The 22,557-nt window shown below is 36.9% G+C and overlaps 1 protein-coding gene across 1 annotated transcript in view; it reads left to right on the top strand.

The window, feature by feature from the left end:
* Nucleotides 1-22,557, top strand: part of NAV3 (neuron navigator 3) — a 251,512-nt gene that overhangs the window by 101,744 nt on the left and 127,211 nt on the right. Inside the window, exons 6-8 of the mRNA XM_058806115.1 lie at nt 10,114-10,182; nt 12,868-13,007; nt 20,011-21,046. Of these exons, the coding sequence (XP_058662098.1) occupies nt 10,114-10,182; nt 12,868-13,007; nt 20,011-21,046 (1,245 nt within the window). The remainder of the gene's footprint in view (nt 1-10,113; nt 10,183-12,867; nt 13,008-20,010; nt 21,047-22,557) is intronic.

Below are 22,557 nucleotides of genomic sequence, written 5' to 3'. Positions count from 1 at the left end.
TAACTGCTATCAATCAAAAATTGAGTAATTTTACTTTTTTTTCTGAAGTGCTGTTGATAAAACAAGCTGTTTTATCCTTTCATAGTAAATGTTTATCTTAATGGCTGTTTATTATTACACAATTATTGTGCAGGTATGCCATTCTTTATTACCATGTTGCAGTTCTGAATATGTTTTTAAAAATTCTTGATTCTTTCTGTTTTCTAACATTTGTAACATAACTGTGGAAAGGTTTGGTATGCAGAAGCCCTAAGGCAGAAAATCCCTTACAGTTTATATTTTGGAAAAAATATTTGGCAAATGCACATAACAGAGAGTAGTCTCCATTAGATTGACCCACAGTCTTTTATTATCTAGAAATAGTTCTTTCAGGTTTTTGAAAGGAACAAGAATTATCTTATTATTATGGCAGAAGCCAGATAATTCATATAGCTGCTAACACATGAATGGGACATTTGTCTTTTTTCAATAATGGCAAAATGCTTCAAACCTAATTTGAGTAAATTTTCAAGGGTGAAAGTCATCTTCTTACACCGTGAGTATTTTATTTCACTGGAAGAATCACACGTATTTACTTTGCATATTTACCTGAGAAATAAGGATGTCTTTTTGATGCACTCTGTACATTTAAGTGCATTTGATATCCATATGCTTGTATGTGTGCCTACATGTAAGCAAAAAAAAAAATATAAATTTGTCCTCGGGTGACGTTATGATGCTTGTATCCCCATTCATCTGCGCTGTGCCTTTAAGACTGTCTCTGAGGAGTGAAAGTTTTGCATCATAACGTCACCCCAGGACAACACTGAAAAAGGTGGGTGATTTTATAGACTATACATTTTCTTAAATCTTCAGTAATAAGTCACAAATAAACTATGTCTTAGTTTACATTAATAACTGAGGTTATTTTAGGTTATAATATTCTGTAAGAAAAGTTAGCTTCTTCATTGCTTCCAGGTAATGCATACTAAACATATTGTGTAATGTCAACTTTATTTCCTAGGAGGTAAAAAGCTGTTGTATTTTCTTTATTAAACAAATATAAGGAGGTGATGCCCTTCACTTTTTCCAAGAGAAATACAGATTATACATGGGAAAAGGAAATACCTCTGAGAAGTCACACTGAAAATGGTCAAATAACAGAGGTTGCTGAAGACCAAGAAATTTTTGGCTTTGTATGTACAGGGTTAGCATCTCACTCACCTAATTTAAAAGACTGGTGCTGCTGTTGATGGTGGTGATGATGGTGCTCATCCCCATTTCCAGGTTATGATGTCCCCAGTAATGATCAATGTCTGTGATCATTACCACATCTGAATATTTCCCTGTGCCACTGAAGACAAGCTACTTTATACAGTGTTTGAGCCCTTTGTCAACAGAAACTGAAACAGGCACCAAATTATATTAGGTCTCTACAGGTTTCATACAGAGGCTGTTTTGCTAAGAAGCCCTGGGGGAGGGTTATAATCAGAATATCACAGGACTGGACAGGTTAGATTTGTGCAGAAATGGGGAATTCAGGAGACTGATCCAGGGGGCTACTTGTCCTCGTGTGACTAGGAGACAACACAGACAGGAAGGTAATTAAACCAATTTCTGGAGGAACCTCCCTTTCCTAAGTGCAAAGTTAGCGTGGGAGGATAGTGAACCTTCTTTTACAGGCTCCTTGCAAAGTTATCCAAAATTGGTCAGTGTGGCAATCTTTAACATTCCTGTTCCCATGTAAGCTGTCTGTGACCAATGTCAGAATTGTGAAAGTTGTGCATACAGAAGGCAAGCAAGATTCTTCTTGTGAAAGAGTGTAATTTGCCTATCTAGTCCTATGACCAACAGCAACATTTCAAATTAAATGTAAAAGGAAGGAAGGAAGTTGATTCATGGTAAGTGAAATTGCCTTGCAAAAAGCATGCATTCTTTATGGAATATCATAGTTTTGTACCAGTAATTATAAAAACTCTGAAATTATTAGACTGTTAGTGAAAAAATCTGGAGTAAATAAATAGTAATGAAAGGCAAAGAATAGTTTTAGGCGTGATTTCTGATTTCTTTTTACCCTAAAATTTCCTGTATTCTTCCATGACTAACTGTGGGAATTGAATATTTCAAAATCTGAAGTTGGCATTTCACTATTTCCTTATGACTTTATTGCAGCTCTGAGATTTATTTTTAAAAATACTGTGCTGGTGGCCTTATTTATATCTGTCAGTACAGATAGATGACAACAATGGCTACATTATATTTTTATGCTTCGCTTTGGTAGTGGATTCCATTATCAGAGCAATACATCTGTGGTGATGATCTTTCAACCACCCAGATACTAAGAGAAAACATATGTGGATGAAAGAAGTTCTGTCTCATTTACAGATTAGACAGTAACTGGTTTCAGTAAGCTTTCAGAAAAATTCCCCTAGATGGAAAAACTATTTTATCATGAAGAGAATGATGAGCACAGCTTGAGGTCCAGATGGATTTTGTTAAATTTGTTATATTAAAAGTGCACCCTGGTTTTCCTGAGCATATAAACAAAGTTAGGTAGCTGATTGGTGCAGGCAGTTGCATATATAACTACTGTAAGGAACAGGGTTTCATGTTGCCTGCTGCTCAGAAGTACTAGGGAAGAAATTAAGCCTGTTGGATGCAGAGCTTGTGCTTTGTGAAATACAGTAATGAAAATGCAGTGCTTATGATTATGAATTGAAATAGATCCAAGTCAGAATGGTGGAAATCTGCATGGCAGTCGTGATTACATCACTCTGTTTAGAAAAAGGCCTTCATTTAAATATTCTGAAGGTTTAAAATATGGTTACAGCAGTCTACACCAAGTGTTGCACTGACATAGGCTGGAAAATGGAAGATGTACATAGTTGTGTGTGTTTCTTGGTTGATATATAGGAAAGGGATGAAACAAGTCCCTTTGCTGTCCTTAGCTCATGCCAGTGCTAGCCACTCGGTTTTGGTGAAAGGAAAGAGGCAGGTAGTTCCTGCTTTTCCCACTGTGGAATCATTACCAAATCTGAAGGGAAGAAAAATTAAGAAAATATTTCTTCTTTCTGTTTGCTTTTTGCTAGTAAGTGTCTAAGTGCTATTAATCTAATCTGATGTATTTTTACATGTCTGGGAGATAATGCAGAATGAGTTGCTGTATGTGATTGTTCCAGGATCTGCAGGAAGCTGACCTTTAAATGGCCCTTAGGTATTTAATTTTACTTTAACCTTTTATTTTACCTTGCAAATCAGCTGTGGCTCCATTTTTTTCTGCTCCCCAAAGATACAGTCATTACAGTCCTCAAGGTTCCACATCACAGAAACTTCAGAAAGGAAGTTTTTTCATTATATTTTCCTGAAGTCCAAGTAAATAAAGCATTTAGTGTGTCTCAGTGGCAAATGACTAACCTGTCTAATAACCTTCATGCAGAAAAGATAGAACAAAGCATTAGTAAGAATATACTTCTCATATACTTCTTCCATGTAGCCCATCCTTCTAAGAAGATACCTAATAATATTTTTTCAGTTTAAAATAATGAGGGAAAAGGTGTTTCAAAGTGAAACACATTCAGGTTCTAAAATAAATGATCTTTTCTGTAGTTATAATACAGCACTCTAGCAGACTATTGCATGCCTAGAGAGAAAATAAAAAATGTAAATTAAAAAGCGTTTTTAGTCTCTCAATAGCATTTCAGATTTTTTTAAACTGTTCATCCTCTATTGACCGTTTCACCACCAGTCCTTCATAAACTGCTTGAGTCTTTTACCTTCTTAGCTATTTCTGTGTGCTGTATCCTACAAACTTGTTCTTTAGTGATTGGTATCTCCTTTTGTTTGTTGCACAGGCTTTTTTCTCCTTACAAAGTACCTGATGTATGTCTGAACACTGTTTAGGAACCTGTGGCATGCAGTTACCCTGGGTTCTTCTGTTTATAAGTTACCTCTGTTCAAGAACAACATTTTTCCCTCCATTTCTGCTGTTTGCAGTTCAAAATGCATCTGTCATCTTTTCTCATTATCTGTTCTTGCAGTTTTCAAAAGAGTGTTTTAAATCAGTTTAGTGAAATTTTTCATTTTGTACATTTCAGATATTCTCATTGTCTGGCCTGTGTCACCCTTGCCACTCATTACTATTTATATGTCAGTTTTTAATGCACTTGGGCCATAATTTTCACTGTTGCTAACCCAGATCATGTAGAATTTAACGGCAAGCATTCCATTCATCCTTGTAGCACTTGAATCCAATCTTTTATGTATTTCTTTCTGAAGGAATAGAAGCTTTATAATTAAGTTATTTTCCCTTCAGACATTCTTTGTTGCTCTACACTCACTTTCTACTGAGATTCATTAGACCTTCTCATTCTCTGAAAATGAAATCTGATGCAAATGTCAATACATTTATTACTTTCCAGGGCCTGCCACCAGTTTAATTCTGACATCTTGTGAACATTGGAGGTTGCAAGTCAATGGGGAGACTGAACAAAATGCTTACAAATGTATTTTACTACTGTCAATAGAAACAGTTAACCATGTGATAATTTTTTGACTGATGCAGGTTTATAGCAATCCCAGCCATACATTAGGATGTGTTATGAATGTGGACTTTCTGAAAATCTGTGCAAAGATTCAAGAGATAATTAGAATACATTTGAAGAAGTAAAAGCATCAGCATTTTTGTCATCTCCATTTCCATTTCCTCTAGGAAAAAACTTTATTACAGTTTTGTTGTATCAAACTGTGAAGTAGAATGGTGGCATATGATTCTGTGCAGATACTCTGATATAATTCTATTCTAGTATAAGATCATAAATGATATGGAGATAAGGTCATACAATGGTACAGTTGGTCCCTAAGGACCTAATCCTAGTTCTGGCAGCACACTGTAATCCACTTGTCTAATTTGTTCAGAGAAAAATAATGAGGTTTAAAAGATGGCATTTTAGATGTGCTACAGGTTAGTATTAAGCACAGTAGTGAAGTAGCACAGTGTCCTGAACCACAACACACTGTTACTGCTAGAGATCCACTTTGTTTCTTTAATGTTGTGGTTCATGTACTCCTTCATTAAATTGCACAAAATACCTATACTACAATACTGGGACCGCAGCAGAAAAGCTATGGTCACTGTTTATTCATTCTTATTAAAAGGCTCTGTATTCTGCAGGAACATAAATATTGATGCAAAACTGGGTTATCTGCCTTTTGGTTTATGAGTTGTGAACAATAGGAAAATATTGAAAACATAATTTTGCTTGTACCTTCAAGCATGAATCATTTGGAGACAGACTGCTTGAATAAGATGCCAGAAGTTCAAAGAGCGGAAGGGAGAAATGTCCAAATAATTTAGAACAGATGACAGGGTATGAGCTAGAACTGCCTGAGCCACAGACATTTCCTCTTGTGAATGAAAAAAAAAAGTGTATTTATTTGTTAAATATATAATATTTATCTCTATATTTATATATATATAGTTATCTCTATATTTATCTAATTATATTTATTTTTATATTTACTTCTATCTGTAGATAATATACCTCTATCTATAAAATACACATTCATAAATAACATTTATATAAATGTTAACTGTTTATTTATTTATAAAAAACCAAATTGGTAAAGGTATAGATATATGTAGTTATATAGATACATACGTGTGGATATGGCCATATAATAATTCACCAAGGCTGGACTAAAAAAGGGAAAAGAAATGTCTGAAAAATATTGTTTGTACAGAAAATTAAGGTTTTTTTGGTTTCTTCCTCAGTGTTTCTTGAAAATACATTTGGGGAATCAGGCACCTTCTACCTTCCCAAACTGTTTGGTAGGGTGAGGGCTTGGTAACTTTTGTTCCCTGTGGCATCTTTCCAGGCACACTTGGAATTTGGGGTCAGGTATACCTTAGAATGTTATCTCTTGTGCTTTTCAACCAGTAGGATGATGAGCAACCAAATAGAAAAAATTTAAGAAACAATTTTTTTTTTCTTATTTAAGACAGAAACTATTTTAAAAAAAGATGAACAGGACAACTGAGACCTTCTGGGCAAATTTTTACATTGAAAAAACGCTTTTTAAACTAGTCTTTTCCAGAGAATTGTTCTAATACAAAAGTCTTGAACAGCTCTGGGGTGCATTCAGACTAGAGACTAAATGCACTTTGTAAGATCAACAGCATATTAAAATTCAAGTATGCCAGTAAGGAAGAAAGAGTTTGATTATGTTCTGCAAAACCCTTTCCCTTTTTCTGATTTGAACATAGTGCATAGCTGGCATTTTAGAACCACCATGTGACTCCTAACATTATAGGAAAATGACAGTGTGATGTAACATGATCCTATTGATCCTTTGGAGGACTTAATAAAAAGTATATTATATTCAGGGTGTCACTGCATGGGTTACTTTTTGAAGATGGAGGTTAAAATATTTTTAGCTTGATTTATGCTCTTTTCAGGTTCATTGAAGGTTCATGGTTCAGCTTTATGTGTTAACCCACTTTCAAGGGCCTGCTTCTTTTCCGGCATATTATATGGCAACAAAATAGTTTCTGGTAGTTTCTGGTAGTTTAGTCCAGTGTCAATCAATCTGTTGCCATCTTTCTGCATAGAATCATAGAATGATTTAGGTTGGAAAAGACCTCTAAGTTAATCAGGTCCAGCTGCTAACCCAGCACTGCCAAGTCCACCAGTAGAACCTGTCCCTAAGTGCCACATAAACTCATTTAATATTGTAGCCTACATTGATTTCCTAGTCTCCTCTACACCTTTTAGGACCTTTCCATAACTGTGCCATGCCTGCAAATGAATGACCCCTGTCAGCTCCCCATCCTGATGGAGCATGGTGCAGAGGCCTGGCACCGTGCAGCCACTCAGCACAATACACACCTGGCGTTCTCCATCAGCACCTCAGGCATCAGCACCACCACTGTTCTTTCTTCCCAGCTACCTCTGTGCTGAACTGCCTTTCTGGGCAGTCTCAGGATGTTTATTCCATTTTCTCACAGCAAATGAAATTTCCCAATTGTCACCATTTCATATCTGCTGTGTTGACTACTGTTTCCCTGGTTTGTAAATCAAAATATTGCTGGAAGACAGAGTCCATATTATTTTTGTAGAGTCTAGATTATTTCTGAGATTTCAGATGCTTATATGCCATTTTACCTGATTTGGACAGCATTTACTTCACTTCCCCTGTGTGTTATTTGGAGAGGAAAGTTAAGCATCATTTCTGCTCCTGTGTACATGATGTAGATGATTGTTGATATGAGTATTATAATAGTGGAAAGGGTCTTGTAGACCCTGAGAAATGGTAGTAAACAGCTGAGAACAAGAAGCCTTAAAAATCCCCCTTTTCAGCCCTCTGACAAGTAAATACTTCCTTGTCCTGAATGCTGTAGCATTAAACTGGCACTGTCTGATATGTTAAGATCCATTTACTGCTTTATTACAGACACACACTTTTTATATCATGATGTGGACTTTTAAGCATTAAAATTAACTGTTATAAGCAAAATGGGTTTATTTTCCTGACTGAGAGATACTACCCACAGACAATTACCTGGTAGGGTAGAGGGCAGTATATAAGTATTTGTTCATACATTTAGAAGAGTGGGTAGGCTAAAGTCTAGTCTCAAACAGCATTGCAGTTCACATCCATGAAAGTGGGCCAGCAACTGGGACATGCATCCATGGAAAGCTTTCATGGGCTCAGCACATCCAGAGCTAATAAACAAGGAAAACCTAAAGTCATTAGAACTTGATACAGCTGCTTTATGAGTTAAATTCTCTTTTTGCCTCTCTCTTGTCACATTACTTTGGGAAATAAATTTAATCAGTCACAGTGGAAATCATGCTTTACAAATCATGTTTTACTGACATTGACACTTTCATCAATTCCTGTCAAGCCTGTCTGGAAAGTTTTAAAGTAGTCTATAGGCTAATGTTTCATGAATTTGCTAGTGGATAGAATCCCAAATAACAGCCACAGAAGGGAAGCATTCTTGCAAGCATTATCAGATAGGTATTTTATATATTTATTGCTATTAAAAGTATGTGGGGTAGTTTAAGACCACTGAGATTAAGGGGTTTGATCTTTCAGTTTACTCTTGAATGTATTGTTTGAGGTAGAAATGCTATGATACACTAACGCACTGCAGCCTACTCACTCATTTTTCCCATCTTACATTCTGTGTTGATTGTACTGTGTATCATTCCACCTTTTACAGCATAAATGCACAAAGGTTTTATGTGACAACAATTTTTCTCACAAATCCCTTATTTTAGTCAACGCAGATAACCAGCGATTCATTTCTAGATTCCTTCACTTTAAGTACGTTGGAAAAAAAACACGAGAGAAAGATCTCATCAAAGGATGGACTATAATGCCAGGCACAAATGTAGCAAATTCAGTAAAACAACCTATGTCACATTTGCATCATAAGTCCAGACATTATTAAGAAATGTAGCCGTAAGTGAAATATAATTCAATGTACTAAAAACTAGATTGAAAAAAAATATATAAAGTGTGATTATTATGGAATTATTTTGGTATTATTATAAGTAATATATTACATTATTATAAGTGATATTATAATACCCACAGAAGCTATGGTCATACAAAAAAGCAATTTGTCAGTGTTGCTCTGAAGATATATGTCAGAGAATTGAATGATGCTTTTACATATTGAATGATTCCTTTCTACCCTGAAGTATTCTTATTACTTATATTCAAATGCAAATACATATATTACATCATATGTAAATGTGCCATTTTTAATTGGCAGGAACAGAGGGAGCTGAAACCCTTTGTTGGGGTTTAACTTAGTAAAGTAGCAATAATCTTGCATCTCATTGCAGTCTCACATTGTCCCTTGGTTTGTGCCTTCTCACCCCTTTTCAGCACTGCACTGCTAAGGAAGGGAAGACCTTTCTTGTCAGACAGCTTCTCCCATCTGGTTTACACTCAGGTCTGGCTCTTCAGTGGCCTGGCACAAATTGCTTAACACTCTTCTGGTAGACTCAACACCACCAGGTGCTTCTTAAAAGTTCTGCTAGTCTATAAAGCTGGGACTAGAGCACTGGTTTCTGCTGCTACTCAGAAGAATTGCTGGAAGATGCAGAACTCTGAGAAACAAATGAAATCTGTGACTATCAGAGTTTCTGTTTCCTCAGTTGTCCATGACTTCCCTAACAATTCAAGGAATTTGATGATGTGGTAGCACCTGGCTTAGGCACCTCTCTGCAGCCTTAGAGTGTGTGGATGCCAAAGGATGCACCTGTCCATGAAAACTGAAATTACCTGACAGAAAGCTGTACCTTGGCCACACATTTGACATATCCCCTATGCAAATATCTAAAAGATTAGAGGAAGTAATTTGCTATCTAATTATGCCAGGTTGTTGGGTGTCAAAAGGAACATAGAGCTTTTAGCCCTGTAGCATAGAATGTTTTCTGTTGCAGAAATGCTACTTGGATGCCTTAACAGACAAAGGTGCATTCCCTATGAATTCCACAGTGAGTCTAAGCACATGTCTGGACTTCCTTAATGCAGCCTCTGTGTCATTGCCTGGGTCATTGCATACATGACCTGTGCTGCAATAGTAATAAAATTTGTGACAGGGTGCTTCTTCCATATAGCTCTACTGTCAGGAAGGTGACTTTGCTTTAGTGGGATTTTTTCTGAGCCCACATTGAATTTGTTAGAGCAGATGTGTTCTTAAGAGCCCTTCTGAGAATCCAGTCAGGTTGCTGGAGAGACCAGTAGGGGTGTACTTGTGCTTAGTCCATTTCATGGGGGAAAAAAAGGCAGCACAATGTTTTGAAGTTCACATTCTGTGTGAATTGAGCTATACTTCAGGAATTCAGTCACTGTGGAAATTTGCTCACTTTTTCTATTGATAAGATAATTTCTAGCAAATGAGACACTTTATAACAATATCCATTATTTCATAACCTGTTCATTGCCTCTCATAAAAATCTGCATGTTTACATTGTTTCATATTGTTGCCAGTTAATTTGCATTTTTTATCCGTGTTCGATTTGCATTCATTAACTCATCATTTGCTGGTAAGTGTGTTCTTTCTATACATATTCAAAGAAATTCTTTAATTCAATTTCTCTGTTTCTTCTCATACAGTCTCACAGCCAGATATGCAACTCAGTCTAATCACAGTGGAATTGCAACCAGTCAAAAAAAGGCTTCTAGGTCAGTTAAATATCTCTAATTTATTGCTTGTTAGTGATACTCAAGCAAGTATATGCCCATTGATATTTTATCCTTTGGACTTAAGCAGACACTAAACAATGTGCAATTTTTGTTATGTGAGCAAGCTTTGGAATGATGAGCTTTGCCACAGAAAAGCCTTGTATTCATTGGCTTTTGGCCAATTGGCTGATTTCTACTATATATTAGCAATATTTCTGGTTGTTATGTATCCTGCATCTTTGTATTCTGCATGTAAAATATTGGATGTGAGGGATTAGTTGGTGATTTTAGTGCTCTGTGCTTTCTGGCTCAATTCCTTACTTTAGTCATGAGTGCAAAGAAGTTTGGGAGTCCACCCCAGTTCCCACTAGATGTTTTGTATATATAGCTAACCCACCTGAAAGTCTGAGTTCACAGAGTCAAGTTTACACAGAAGCAAAATAGAGCAGAAAAAAAGAATGACTTCCAAGACTTCTGCTCCATCAAGAATAGCCTGCACACAGTCCCCATGAATGAGAGGCTTTGTTTTGGCAGTGAATTTGACAGAGCTGTGTGTAGGAACTGATTTGCTTCAGATTTCATCAGTACTTTTAGTCTGTCATTTCCATGAGCACTAAAATCTACAAACCAGATTATAGAAGAAAGAAGCTGAGGTCTAAAGCTTACTTTTTTTTTCTAGCTTTTTTTTTTTTCTTTTTTGTGGGGGGATAATTAATGTGTTCATTAATTATGCCTTTGCATTACAGTTCATTGGTGAGACCAATGAACTCTAAGTTGAATAATCTCCAATAAAGATTGTGTTTTGCGGTATGGAACACTAACACAATGTGTGTTGCTGGTGATAAGTTGAAATGAGCTATACCACGGTCCAGTCGCTTTGCACCTGCATTTATAGGTCTTTGTTTTCCTTATTGCTGATGCTCCTGTCTTGTCCACATTCAACTTGTCAAAGTTAACAGTCCTACTGTCTAATACTTTAAATCTGTGGCAGTGTTTCCGAAGCCTGTTCAGAGGTATGTGACTTGTCCCTTATTTGTTATACTCTTCTTTGCATTTCCTTAGCTGCTTAACATGATTCTGCAAGAGCAATTTAAAACCTGAATTCAATTAAGAAAGTCAGCAGATGAGGTAAACTGGAAATTGTGTAGGGAAAATGACCTCATGCATAATGTGCTTATTGTGGCAAGTTCTTGAATTCTGGCCTACAGAATACATGCAGAACTATTTTGTATTTTAACAGAACAGATGAGTTTCTAGTGTTGCACATGCCTTTTCATTGCTTTTGTCATTACCTCTGACAAACGGTCTCAGAGCTCTTACTGCCTGTCAAATTAGGGTAATGAGAAGGAGCAAATGGATTTTTAAGTTTGTTTAGTGCATTCCTCAGGGAGCAGAAGATCACTTGAATTCACGGGTCATGGCAAAGGTTAGCACGCGCACCGCTGCAGAGCGGAGACAGTCTGCTCTGGGCTCGGCACAGAGACTAGCAGGGCAGGCTGGCAGCCAGAACGAGCCATGAAAATAACCAATGGATTTGTTCTCTGAGGTTAATCTGGTAAAGCGACTATGGAGTTGTTTACAAATGTTTGCAAATGAAAATTAAGTTATTTGAACATTTCTGTATGCTAGTGTATTAAACAAACAAAAAAGTTTTGAAAAAATTAAATGTTTTGTAATTTTTTGTAATGTGATTTTTTTTCCTTCCTTCTAATGCTACTCCTTTATGATAATAATAAACTAACAGAATTTGATAATTTTGGTAGAATTTGCACTGCTATTATTAATATCATTCCAATAAGCAAGAAGCAGAAGAGATATGCTGTTCTATGGCAAAATCCTATGACTGATTTGAGCAAATAATTTTATGTAAGACGTAACAAAACTAGAAAGGAATGGGTGTGCCTACAAAGGTGCTTCAGAAAGTTTGGAGTTGGCACGTATTGAGGAATCTTACAGCACAAAACAAATTTAAAAAGATGCAGGCTTACACATACCAGAAACAACAAGAATCTACATTTTTTTTCCCCAGTATAGCCCCATAGTAAGGTTCAGATGGTGGCAGCAAATACTAAGAAATGAACTGTATAGTCTACATTATATACTTCTAACTAAAAGGTATAAATGAATCTGTATCATCTAGATAAAATACATATTTACAATTTTTTTCATTTAAAATAATAAGGAGGAAGTATTTTAGTCAATAGCCTTCTGAAAAATAACTGAAGAAGATAACTAAAAAGTCAGCTTTTATGCTAAACACAACTGTGAAAAATTTAATGATACAACATATTTCTTGACTATGTATTGCTGTGCTTTTTAATCTATTTATTTAATATTTACTCTCCAAAAGTGACATATTAGTAAAGGTTGATACTGCACTTTAATATTTGTTAGGGTGAATCTGTTTTAGCATTGTTAATGGCAAATGCAAAGCCTCTTCTTACATGTCCTGTGACTCTAGAAAGCATCTTTTTCCCTTTTGTGTGCATAAGGATAAGTTTAAATTTTCATTTGTGGAGTCTGACTAATTTGAATCCTCCTGTCTGTTGTTGCTTCCTGAATTCCTTGGGTTTAGTTGGTTTGAAATTGTGGTCTGATATTTGCACACTGTCTCTGCTATATGTTGTATTACATAAAATTAACAGATTTCTCACTGGTTCCTCACTGATTTTGTCACCATTCCAGGCTTCCAGGACCCTCAAGGGTGCCAGCTGCAGGCAGCAGTACCAAAGTCCAGGGAGCTTCCAATTTAAATCGGAGAAGTCAGAGCTTTAACAGCATTGACAAAAACAAGCCTCCACAATATGCAAACGGAAATGAAAAAGGTAAGGGATTAAAGTTACTGAGTTTACTCTCCGTAACACACAAGAAGGAAAAAAAAGAACTTTCCACAAGGGTCAAAGAAGAGAATGTAGTATTTAGACTTGGTAAGGAATACCTATGGGAATTGGGGCCTGAATTAGGACTTCTGCTTCAGTTGGGATTTAAGTTCAGATACAAAAACTTTCCAGATGTTACAATTGATGAAAATATCACAGGGTGACTTTTACAAAGTAAAAGTTAATCTGTATTGGATGCCTGTTGTTTTATTCCATATAAAAGTCTTCTCTTACCCGAAGGAGTACTGCCATCATTTTCAGGGGACTTGGCATCTTAGCCTCTAATGGAGAAGAATCAGAACATTGTATTTGCATCAGAATGTTACATGTATCGATTCTTTCAGAACCTGACCTAGTGTGTGTATAATACTGACTAAAGGATTGCAAGTGAAATGAAATTTTGCAGGGATTTGAAGCAGCCATTGCGACAATGAGCTGAGCACCCTGAGTCTTTCCATTTCTCTCACCCTGTTTTCCTGGAAAATGTGCCTCTTCAGGCTTTATCTCAAAAAGAACAGTGCAGAAATGCAGCTTTCCGAGTTGTGTAACTAATCCATCCCCTTCCTCCCCTTCTTTTTCCCTTTGTGTAATGAACAGCATTTTATTCATATCTCTGGGTTAGAACCAAGTTGAATATGATACAATATACATAGTACCCGTTTGCATCCTTGGGGTCTGTGGGAGGAACAAGTATGCAATGAATGTTCTTCATCCAAGCAACAGGCAGCTATCCAGATTTTTTTTACAAAACTCTGATGACCATGCTTTGCCCCTAGCTGTATCTGAAGATATAAAACCATCCTTTCAATAATTATTCCTTTATTTTTACTATCAGGATAGAATGTTTCACGTAGTTCTGTAGTGGGTTTAATTTTATCAAGGAGTTGTTTGTGTCAAGACATCCAGTCTAAAACTAGAAAAAGATCAGTGTGAAAACTGAGCACACACTGTGTAATTCACAAATACGATAGTGAAGTTATGAAGCAGGAGATGTGGCTACTTGAGTGAAGGTATGTACAGCAGTTTAGGTTTTCAAATTGCTTCATAATGTTGACATGTTTGCTACTGGAATATGTGAGAATGAAATGATTCAAGGTGAGACATGAATGTACATAATAATATTCTTAGCTCATTACTTGGAAACTGTCTTTTGACTGCTAAGACTTGCATTGCATTGTACATGTAATACGTGACTTTTTGCATGATGTATTTCTTTACTTCCCCATTTTTTACAGCAGAGAATGAGAACCTCGATGAGGTTTTTACTGAAGTCACCACTTGCAAGAGAATAAGGAGTGGCTTTTTTTGTAAAGTCAATCAATTAATTTTACAGAAAATAGAAAAAGTAATGCTGCCTATCTACAGACTACTGTATTTGATATGTTTCTATGTGGGTTTTTTTCCCTATCAAAACAGCAGAATAGATGAAGAAAAATTAATTTTACATGATAATCAAAGATAAATACAAGTTTGTTTTAGGGTATAAAGCATAAGTTCATTAGAGAAAATGACTGCTGTGAATGCAAGGGTAGCAAACTGAAATTCTTTCATAATATCCTGAAAGAACAGAAGAACTTGTATTTGAGTATGCTGTGCTCTACTTTTACTAAATAGAAAACAACCATACTATGCTATGTTTTAAACTTAGTTACTATAGTGACTAATTTTTTAATATTACGATGGGATTTCCAGGTACTTCTTTGATATTTTTTAAAGTATTTTAGAATGTTCTGTAACTTGAGATTTTTGAAGAATTTGTTTAGAAACAGACTTCAACCTTTATAATAGTAATAATATAAGATAATATAAACCCCATCTTTTTTAAAAATAGTGCTACCATACAATAAGAAACTGCTTGTTTCCCTATAGTACGTCAAAATTAGACCTTATATTTAATTTTTACTTCTGATGCAGATGCTTGGAGCAAGATCACTTTACCAGCTTTTTTTGAATACATGCACAGTACATATACCCTAATTTCTAAAACAGGTGACTTGTGCTAATTAAATAGCTGTTAGATATTGGGACCATCAAACCTGTTTAAGGACAGACCACTGTTGTTCTGTTCCCCGCTGTACACCTTTCTCTATGTGCAATAAAGAGACCTCAGAAAATACATACAGCATAAGATTTTTTTTTTAAATCCAGTTATAGGTAGTACTTGTAATCCATTCCTGTGTAACACGGTCCCTCATTCACAGTGGGGAATGGATATGTAGTCACAGAGTTAAAGGAGACCTGAAAGTGATCCAAAAGAAGTGATATAATACTAAATACTCTTATTTCGTATTCCATTATTTAGTCTCTCATTTATATGATCTCCTTTGAACGTTGCTTAGGGAGTAGTTCACTCAGTAAGAAACCTGGCTCCCCTGAGCAAATGCAGGTTTGCTCTTTGTGATGCAGAGCAGCGTTTGACAACAGACCCGATCCATTGTGTGGTACAGGTAACTGTGTGTAGATCTGGTCAGGTCTGAAACACAGAATGCACCAGGGCATTAAACAAGCCATTAGCTGAAACTTGTCTGTGGAGCTTTAGTGCAATGCTTTTTGGTTTTTGTTTTTGTTTTTTTTTTTTTTTCTTTTTTTTGCTGGACTCTGCAGCTTACAGATCAATTTCAAAGAACATGCATGCTTTTCAGACATGTCAGATTTATCTGCCTCTGATTTAATAACATAAAGATAAAAATAAAATGAGGAAAATTAGACTGTTTTAATGAAATAATTACTCAGATTGCTAATAAGATTAAAAACAGTACATTTTGAGTACAGCAAAGAAATAATGTTCTAATTCACACATTCTTTAAACAAATCTTTATCCCTTAGATCTTAGAAACAGTATATTGGAACACTGATGAAGGTCTCTATGTCATGGAGTTGTATATCCAGCTTCTCAATATAATTTAGTGATATAAGATGGTGTTTCTGTTTTCTCCAAACTCAGTTTTAACAGTATTTGGTTATTTTGCCGGTATGAACTCTGTGAAACTCTGTCCTGGAGCTCTATGGTGTGATGATGCTGATGCAAATTGTTCATCTCTGGCCAGTATGTATATTTGTAGCTAGTTTGTGTATGTTTCTTCTGGTGCCCCTATTTTTCCAGTTATTCCTGGTGGCGTTCTCCTCTTGTGCTGATAAGGGGTAGCTACTTTCTCATGGACACCTACAAAGGGAGAGTTGAACAAGCTGAATTCTTTTAATCTCACTAGATAGACCTCCCAATCCTTCAAACATTCTTATAGCAGCCCTTTGCAACTCACATTTTCTACTAACCTTTTTTATTGTGCCTGGCTAAAAGTGGATAATCTGGACACCTGCCTATAACAGAATATTTAGATTATCGTGAGTAATTTTGCTGCAGTGGAGGAGCTGTTGTTAAGAGGTTGTCTTCTCCAGCAGCATAGAACACAGTTAAGGTCACAGATGAGAAGACAAAGGAGATTGGTTATGTACTGGGCCCAAGTGCAACTCTTCGCATGTCCTTTATATTTTCAACAGCCTATGAAAAGTGGATTTGAAAATGTCCATTCAGTCATCATGTTCTTGCTGTGTTATGATAGAAGTTTCTCTTTTTGCATTAAATATCTGAGGGTGTTGTGTTTCTGCTGTGGTTTTACAGTGGAGGTTGAGCTCTGAAGCACTGAGTTCTCAAGCAGAATGCAGAACTCTTTTCACTGGAATCTGACTATGCATCTCAGGAATAAGGGGTTAAGCCCAAAACAGAAGACAGACTTCTCTTAAAATTTAGTATATAGAAATAACAAATCTTTTTCATAGGCTGGTTTCACTCTGTCTCAAAATCACCACAAGGTGGGGACAGGTTTCATGTAATGAGCAGCTAAAGCCAAGCCCAATGGAACACACAGAAAGCAGTTAATTGTGTGCAGCTTCAAGTAATGCATTTGTGCTGGAAGTGGGGGCGGAATAGATCTTTTAATTCCACTTCTTTAAACATACAGACAGGTTGTCAATATTTCTTGAGGGCATGCAGTTCACATTCCTTGCAGAAATATTAAGGTTGCCCTTTGAATTGAAGATTAATGACACACTAAAATTCTCTAAAATTTTTTGTTGCTGTTTATGATTTGTGACATAGGGATCAAATAAATACCAGTCCAGGAACCTGTATTTTTTTGTTATATATGTAGCAGAACAAGCTGCTGTCAAAACAGTAAATACTCTTCTTTTTACATTTTCCCTCAATGAGTTCAACATTATACAGCTGGAAATATGGCAAGGCAGGCATTCTTCTTTTTAATCAGAATGCTTTTTTTTTTTTTTGGTAGTAAAACTAATAGGCTGAAGCCATAAATATGTAACATAACTAATACAACAGAACGTGGTGGCATCACACTTTTCACAGATTGTTACATGTATTCCGCATTAGCTTTGCATATTCTTATGGTGAATTGTTCTTTGGCAAAATATTAGTATAGCTTAAGACTCCAATTCTCCTGTGTATTTAGGGCTAGCTTAGTGCAAGGCAAGATGTAGGCAAGTGCACACCCACTTTTGAGCTATCAGCCCTGTGGCTGACTCCTTGTATAAATTAAATTTTAAAAAAGCCTGAGGGCTGCAGTAATTTCCAACAGCTGTGGTTGGCCCCAGGCTCTCTTACAGCATCTGAGGCTCACTAGATGAGAGTATAATTCCTGCCATGGTCCCAAGGGATCAGCTATAGCAGCTGCCCACCAAAGGTTCTCCATGCTGCAAGCTGGAGCCTGGGAAATTGGCTGTAAGTAAGCCTGTCACAAAAAATACTCTGAAGCAAGCTTTACCTGCAAAAGTTTCCTGGCTTAAAACAGGACTTGGAAGAGCTGCATGAAACCTTTTGTGAAGGTGGAATGAGCTCATCTGCAGAATCACAGAATGTGCTAGGTTGGAAGGGACCACAGTGGGTCATCTGGTCCAACCCCCCTGCTCAAGCAGGGTCATCTCACAACACATTGAACATGCATTCATCCACATGTTTTTTCGTATCTCAAGTGATGGAGACTTTATAACCTCTCTGTGCAATTTGTTGCAGTTCTCAGTCACTCACACAGTAAAGGAGCTCTTCCCCATATTTGGGTGGAACTTCATGTGCAACAGGGTCTTCCTGTTGTCTCTTACCCGATTGCGGGCACCACTGACAAAAGCCTGACTTCACACCCTCCCTCTCGATACTTGTATACATTGGTGAGGTGCCCTCTCAGTCATCTTTTCTGGAGGCTGAATTGGCCCAACTCTCCCAGCCTAAACTTGAAGGAGAGATGTTCGAGTCCCTTCATCATCTTTGTCACCCATGTAGCACCGTGGCATTTGCATACCAGGCTGAGATGCACACAAAAAAACAGCTGGGCAGATGGAATTATATAGCATCTAATGAGGTGGAGGTGGTTTGCTTAGTGGAACTAGTTACTAATAGATTTAAGCAAGTGAAAATTTTATTTGTTGTCATATTACTTTATTCAGACTATTTTTAAATCTTTTTCAACTAGAACTTCTTAATGCTATCCAGAGCAGTAAATTTTGCTATGTTTTCATTCTCTTTGTTAAAGGAAAAACAGCTTAACTTTCAGTATTCTCAAAATTCTGCCTTTCCTGAATATATTAGTAGACTTTAGACTTCCAGATGGGTAGTTGAATCTTTACTTGAGGTTTAGGGCTGAGACTGCAAAAATGAAAGCGATTCATAACTTCATACTCTGTGCTGAAGTTCTAATACTGTCCTCAGCATTCTCATCTATGATATTATTCAGACAGGGGGGGGCCCCAATGTATAAAATACTATGTGTATATGCAAAGCATCAAGCACTCTTTTTGTCGTTGCAAAAACTATATTTGAATTGTATGTTTCATGGGGTTTTTGTAGTACAGAATTCAATATACTATAGACCAGCTTACATCTAATTCCCCAGCAGTCCCAATACTGAATGGCACAGCAAGATGCATCCACTAAAAGAGCACATGTCAGCTGCAGAAATAGCTGTGTATCACATGATTTGATTGCTATTAACGCTTCATTTCTCTGGTGTTTCAGGGTGATGGTGTTTATATACTCAGAAATGTCTAGGGAATCTGAACTTGGGAATACTGGAGAGCTTAACCCTTTCGTGCATTGCTCTGTTTCGGTTAATGAGGCTAGATGACAAAAATCACAGCTATTAATTGGCATAGTTTGATTATTGCAGAAGGGGCCTTGTTCTCATTCATTCCAAAGATCCACTGAAGTTCATGGATGATGCAAATGTAGTGAATGTGCCAGAGCCAAACCAACTATCATTGCTGTACCCATGCAGATGATGTATCACTGTAACTTGCAAGTACTGACACTAGTGAAATTGTTGATAAATTTTTTTCCTACCTTTGAAAGTGTACTGGGATAAGTTCCTGAAGTGAGCTGCTAAATATTGTTAACAGTACTTAAAACTAAAAAATGTATTGCCACCAGCCTTTTTTGCTTTTATGACTATTGATTTTATGCATTAAATTTCAGTATTACTAAGTCCTTCTCCTGTTGCCCAAAACCTTAGCTTTCTAGCACATATTTTCCTTTCACTAAACATCAGACCCCTCTTTGTCAAGTTCTGGTTTTCTGACATAATTGTAGCATTCTTTTTTTTTTTTTTCTTCAGTGCTTTGTTATGAACAAGTGATTGGAAAAATAAAATATTAAAAGATTAAAAAATAAAATCTTAAGTTGGAAGGCTTGATTGGCATATAGAAATTGTTGTAATGAAGGTGTTTCTGAGGCTTTCTTGGACTTGTAGAAGTATCAAACACCGTGATAATGGAAGGAAGAAAGGCATATTCTTTTAGCATCCTTCATGTTCCATGGACATATAAATTATGGTTATTTTAAATCACATGTAATTGTGTTTTAAATGCCAGGGAATATGACATCACCCTCAAGCATGAGATGGAAGACTAACTATACCACTATGGCTTTTTTCTGTTTTTTCAGCAGATTCACCAAAAGGCCCTCACCCCTCTTCAGGCATGAATGGAAATGTGCAGCATCCCACCAGCACCGGGCAGCAGCAGGTCTCTGCCATACCCTCTCCAAGTGCCAGCAAGCCTTGGCGCAGCAAATCCATGAATGTCAAACACAGCGCGACCTCTACCATGCTGTCTGTGAAGCAGCCCAGTCCCACAACCTCCCCTACTCCTACTCCTACTTCAGACAGGCTCAAGCCACCCCCTTCTGAAGGTGTGAAGCCCCCTTCATCTGGACAAAAATCTATGCTGGAAAAATTCAAGCTGGTTAATGCTAGGACTGCTCTGAGACCTCCTTTGTCACTGAGCTCAGGACCCGGTGACAGTGGGAGAGAGGATGACAACTTTTCAGAGTGTGGTGACATGGATGTCTTAAGTGGTGGGGTGAACAGCGGCGGCTCCACAAGTAGCAGTCCCAAAGTATCACCCAAGTTAACCCCTCCAAAAGCTGGCAGCAAAAATCTCAGCAATAAAAAGTCTTTGCTACAGCCAAAGGACAAAGAGGAAAAGAACAGGGAAAAAAACAAAGTTTGCACTGAGAAAGCAGTCAAGGAAGAGAAGGATCAGGTCATTGAATCATCTACAAAGAAGAGCTCAAAAATTGCAAGCTTAATCCCAAAGGGAAGCAAGACTACAGCAGCCAAGAAAGAAAGTTTAATATCATCTTCTAGTGGGATCCCAAAACCTGGATCAAAGGTGCCAACAGCAAAGCAGAGCACTTCCTCCGCATGCACAGGGAGTAAGGAGCTTGAAAAACTGAGGACTACAAAAGGAAACCAGTCCCAGTCAACACCAAAATCTCAGCTTAGTGAGAAGGCTTCTCCTTCCTCTGGTGTTGTTTCTTCTGAAGGGAAAGAACCAAGTGCTGCTCTCACTCCAGGATCCTCCATTGGCGCCTCAATGGCTGCAGGCAGTGGCCAAGGCACAGGAAATGGTGTAGTCCAGCTTCCTCAGCAACAGCAATACAGCCACCCCAACACTGCCACGGTAGCTCCTTTCATTTATAGGTAAGATCATGGAGAAAATTGGGGTTTGTGCTTCCAATTAGGAAAGAGAGCTAAAATGGATATAGTAATGGTTGATCATGCTGTTATCCCCCAGTTTCTGTCGCAGCATCATGCTAATGTTTTTCTAATATTATTTTTTTATTTAATGTTACTCTATGAACAATTTCTTACAAGAACTCTGAGCCTTTACCTTGTACAAAAGCAATCCACTGCAAATATTTGCTATGTTTTGATTAGAAATACAGATCATGTGGTATATTCTCTGTGCTGCTTTTGAAAGGTCACGGCTGAGTCAGGTTTTTAGTGTGAATATTCTTGTTTGCATTCTAAGAACCTCATCATCTATTTGCTGATATTTGATAGTATTTGCTTAGAACTCACCATTCTTTTAAAAGATCATAAAATAAATTCCTGATGTTTTCAGAATGTGTTACAGTACTGGTGGATATTTGAAAAAAAAGCATACACAAACTTCTACAAGTATTCAAAAATATTTCAACAGTTTGTGTAGACAGAAAAGGTTGCTGTTTGCAGTTCTTTTCCTGTTTAGTTTTCTACATTAAATAAGTGTAGATGAACTCCCTGCAGACAGTTAATTTTTACAGGCAGTAGTAACTCTTCAGAGGGCCAAGGCTCTGAAAAAGAACAACAAAAAAGTTGAATGTATCAACATTTCTCTGAATTTATTTTGCTGTATGATAGTGCAGTGAAAGAGAAGCTGGGAGATTCATTGTTGTACAACTCAGAAGACAGAAAAATGTAGAAAGGTTGACAGGCTGATTTGAATGTTTTCAATTGTGAGCTGTTGGAGGGTTTTAGCTACAGTTGTGGGTAAATTTAACATCTGATAAAATGACAAATACATTATAAAGCAAAATATACTGCCAGTTTTTGTTAGTGACTAGTACTCTGGATAATCTTGGCTAAAGACTAAAGACGTGATGAAGTAGTCTCTGAGGAAGTATATATATCATTACACACAACTAAACATAGCTTCAAAACCAATCTGGATGACTGATGAATTCAGAAAATCATATGGGAGGAAGAAAAGGCTCAGTGTGGGTTATATTTATTCTAATATGCAGTGGAGCCTCTGGAGTTTCAATTTTATGTATCATTGGATACACTTAACATGCATGTGACAATCTGGAATAACCTCAGTGATACAGAAGATTTCTAGTGTGGTTCATGGGACAGCCTACATATGTGTTAGGGTGCATGTACAAGGAGAGAGAAAAAGGAGCTATGCTTTGCCTTCAGATGTGTGTGCTGCTCAATGGCTATTTTGCTGCATATTGATGCTATTTCATTGCATGATGGAGATGTCTTAGTTTTGTTTTAAGCTTTCCCTTGAAGCAGGGTGTATTTTGAATATTAAAAGGTGATAGAAGCATGCATCTTACAGTAATATTTCTTATCAATAATTGTCTCTTTGCTTCAAACAAAGAGCAAAGGAGTATTTGAAGTTGAATCTCACATGAAAATAAAACTCTCAGAGCCAGTTTCTGATC

This window comes from Ammospiza caudacuta, chromosome 5, assembly GCF_027887145.1.
Source record: "Ammospiza caudacuta isolate bAmmCau1 chromosome 5, bAmmCau1.pri, whole genome shotgun sequence".
NCBI lineage: Eukaryota > Metazoa > Chordata > Aves > Passeriformes > Passerellidae > Ammospiza > Ammospiza caudacuta.
Note: the sequence above shows the minus strand (reverse complement) of the source record. Positions and strands in the feature narration are given on the sequence as shown.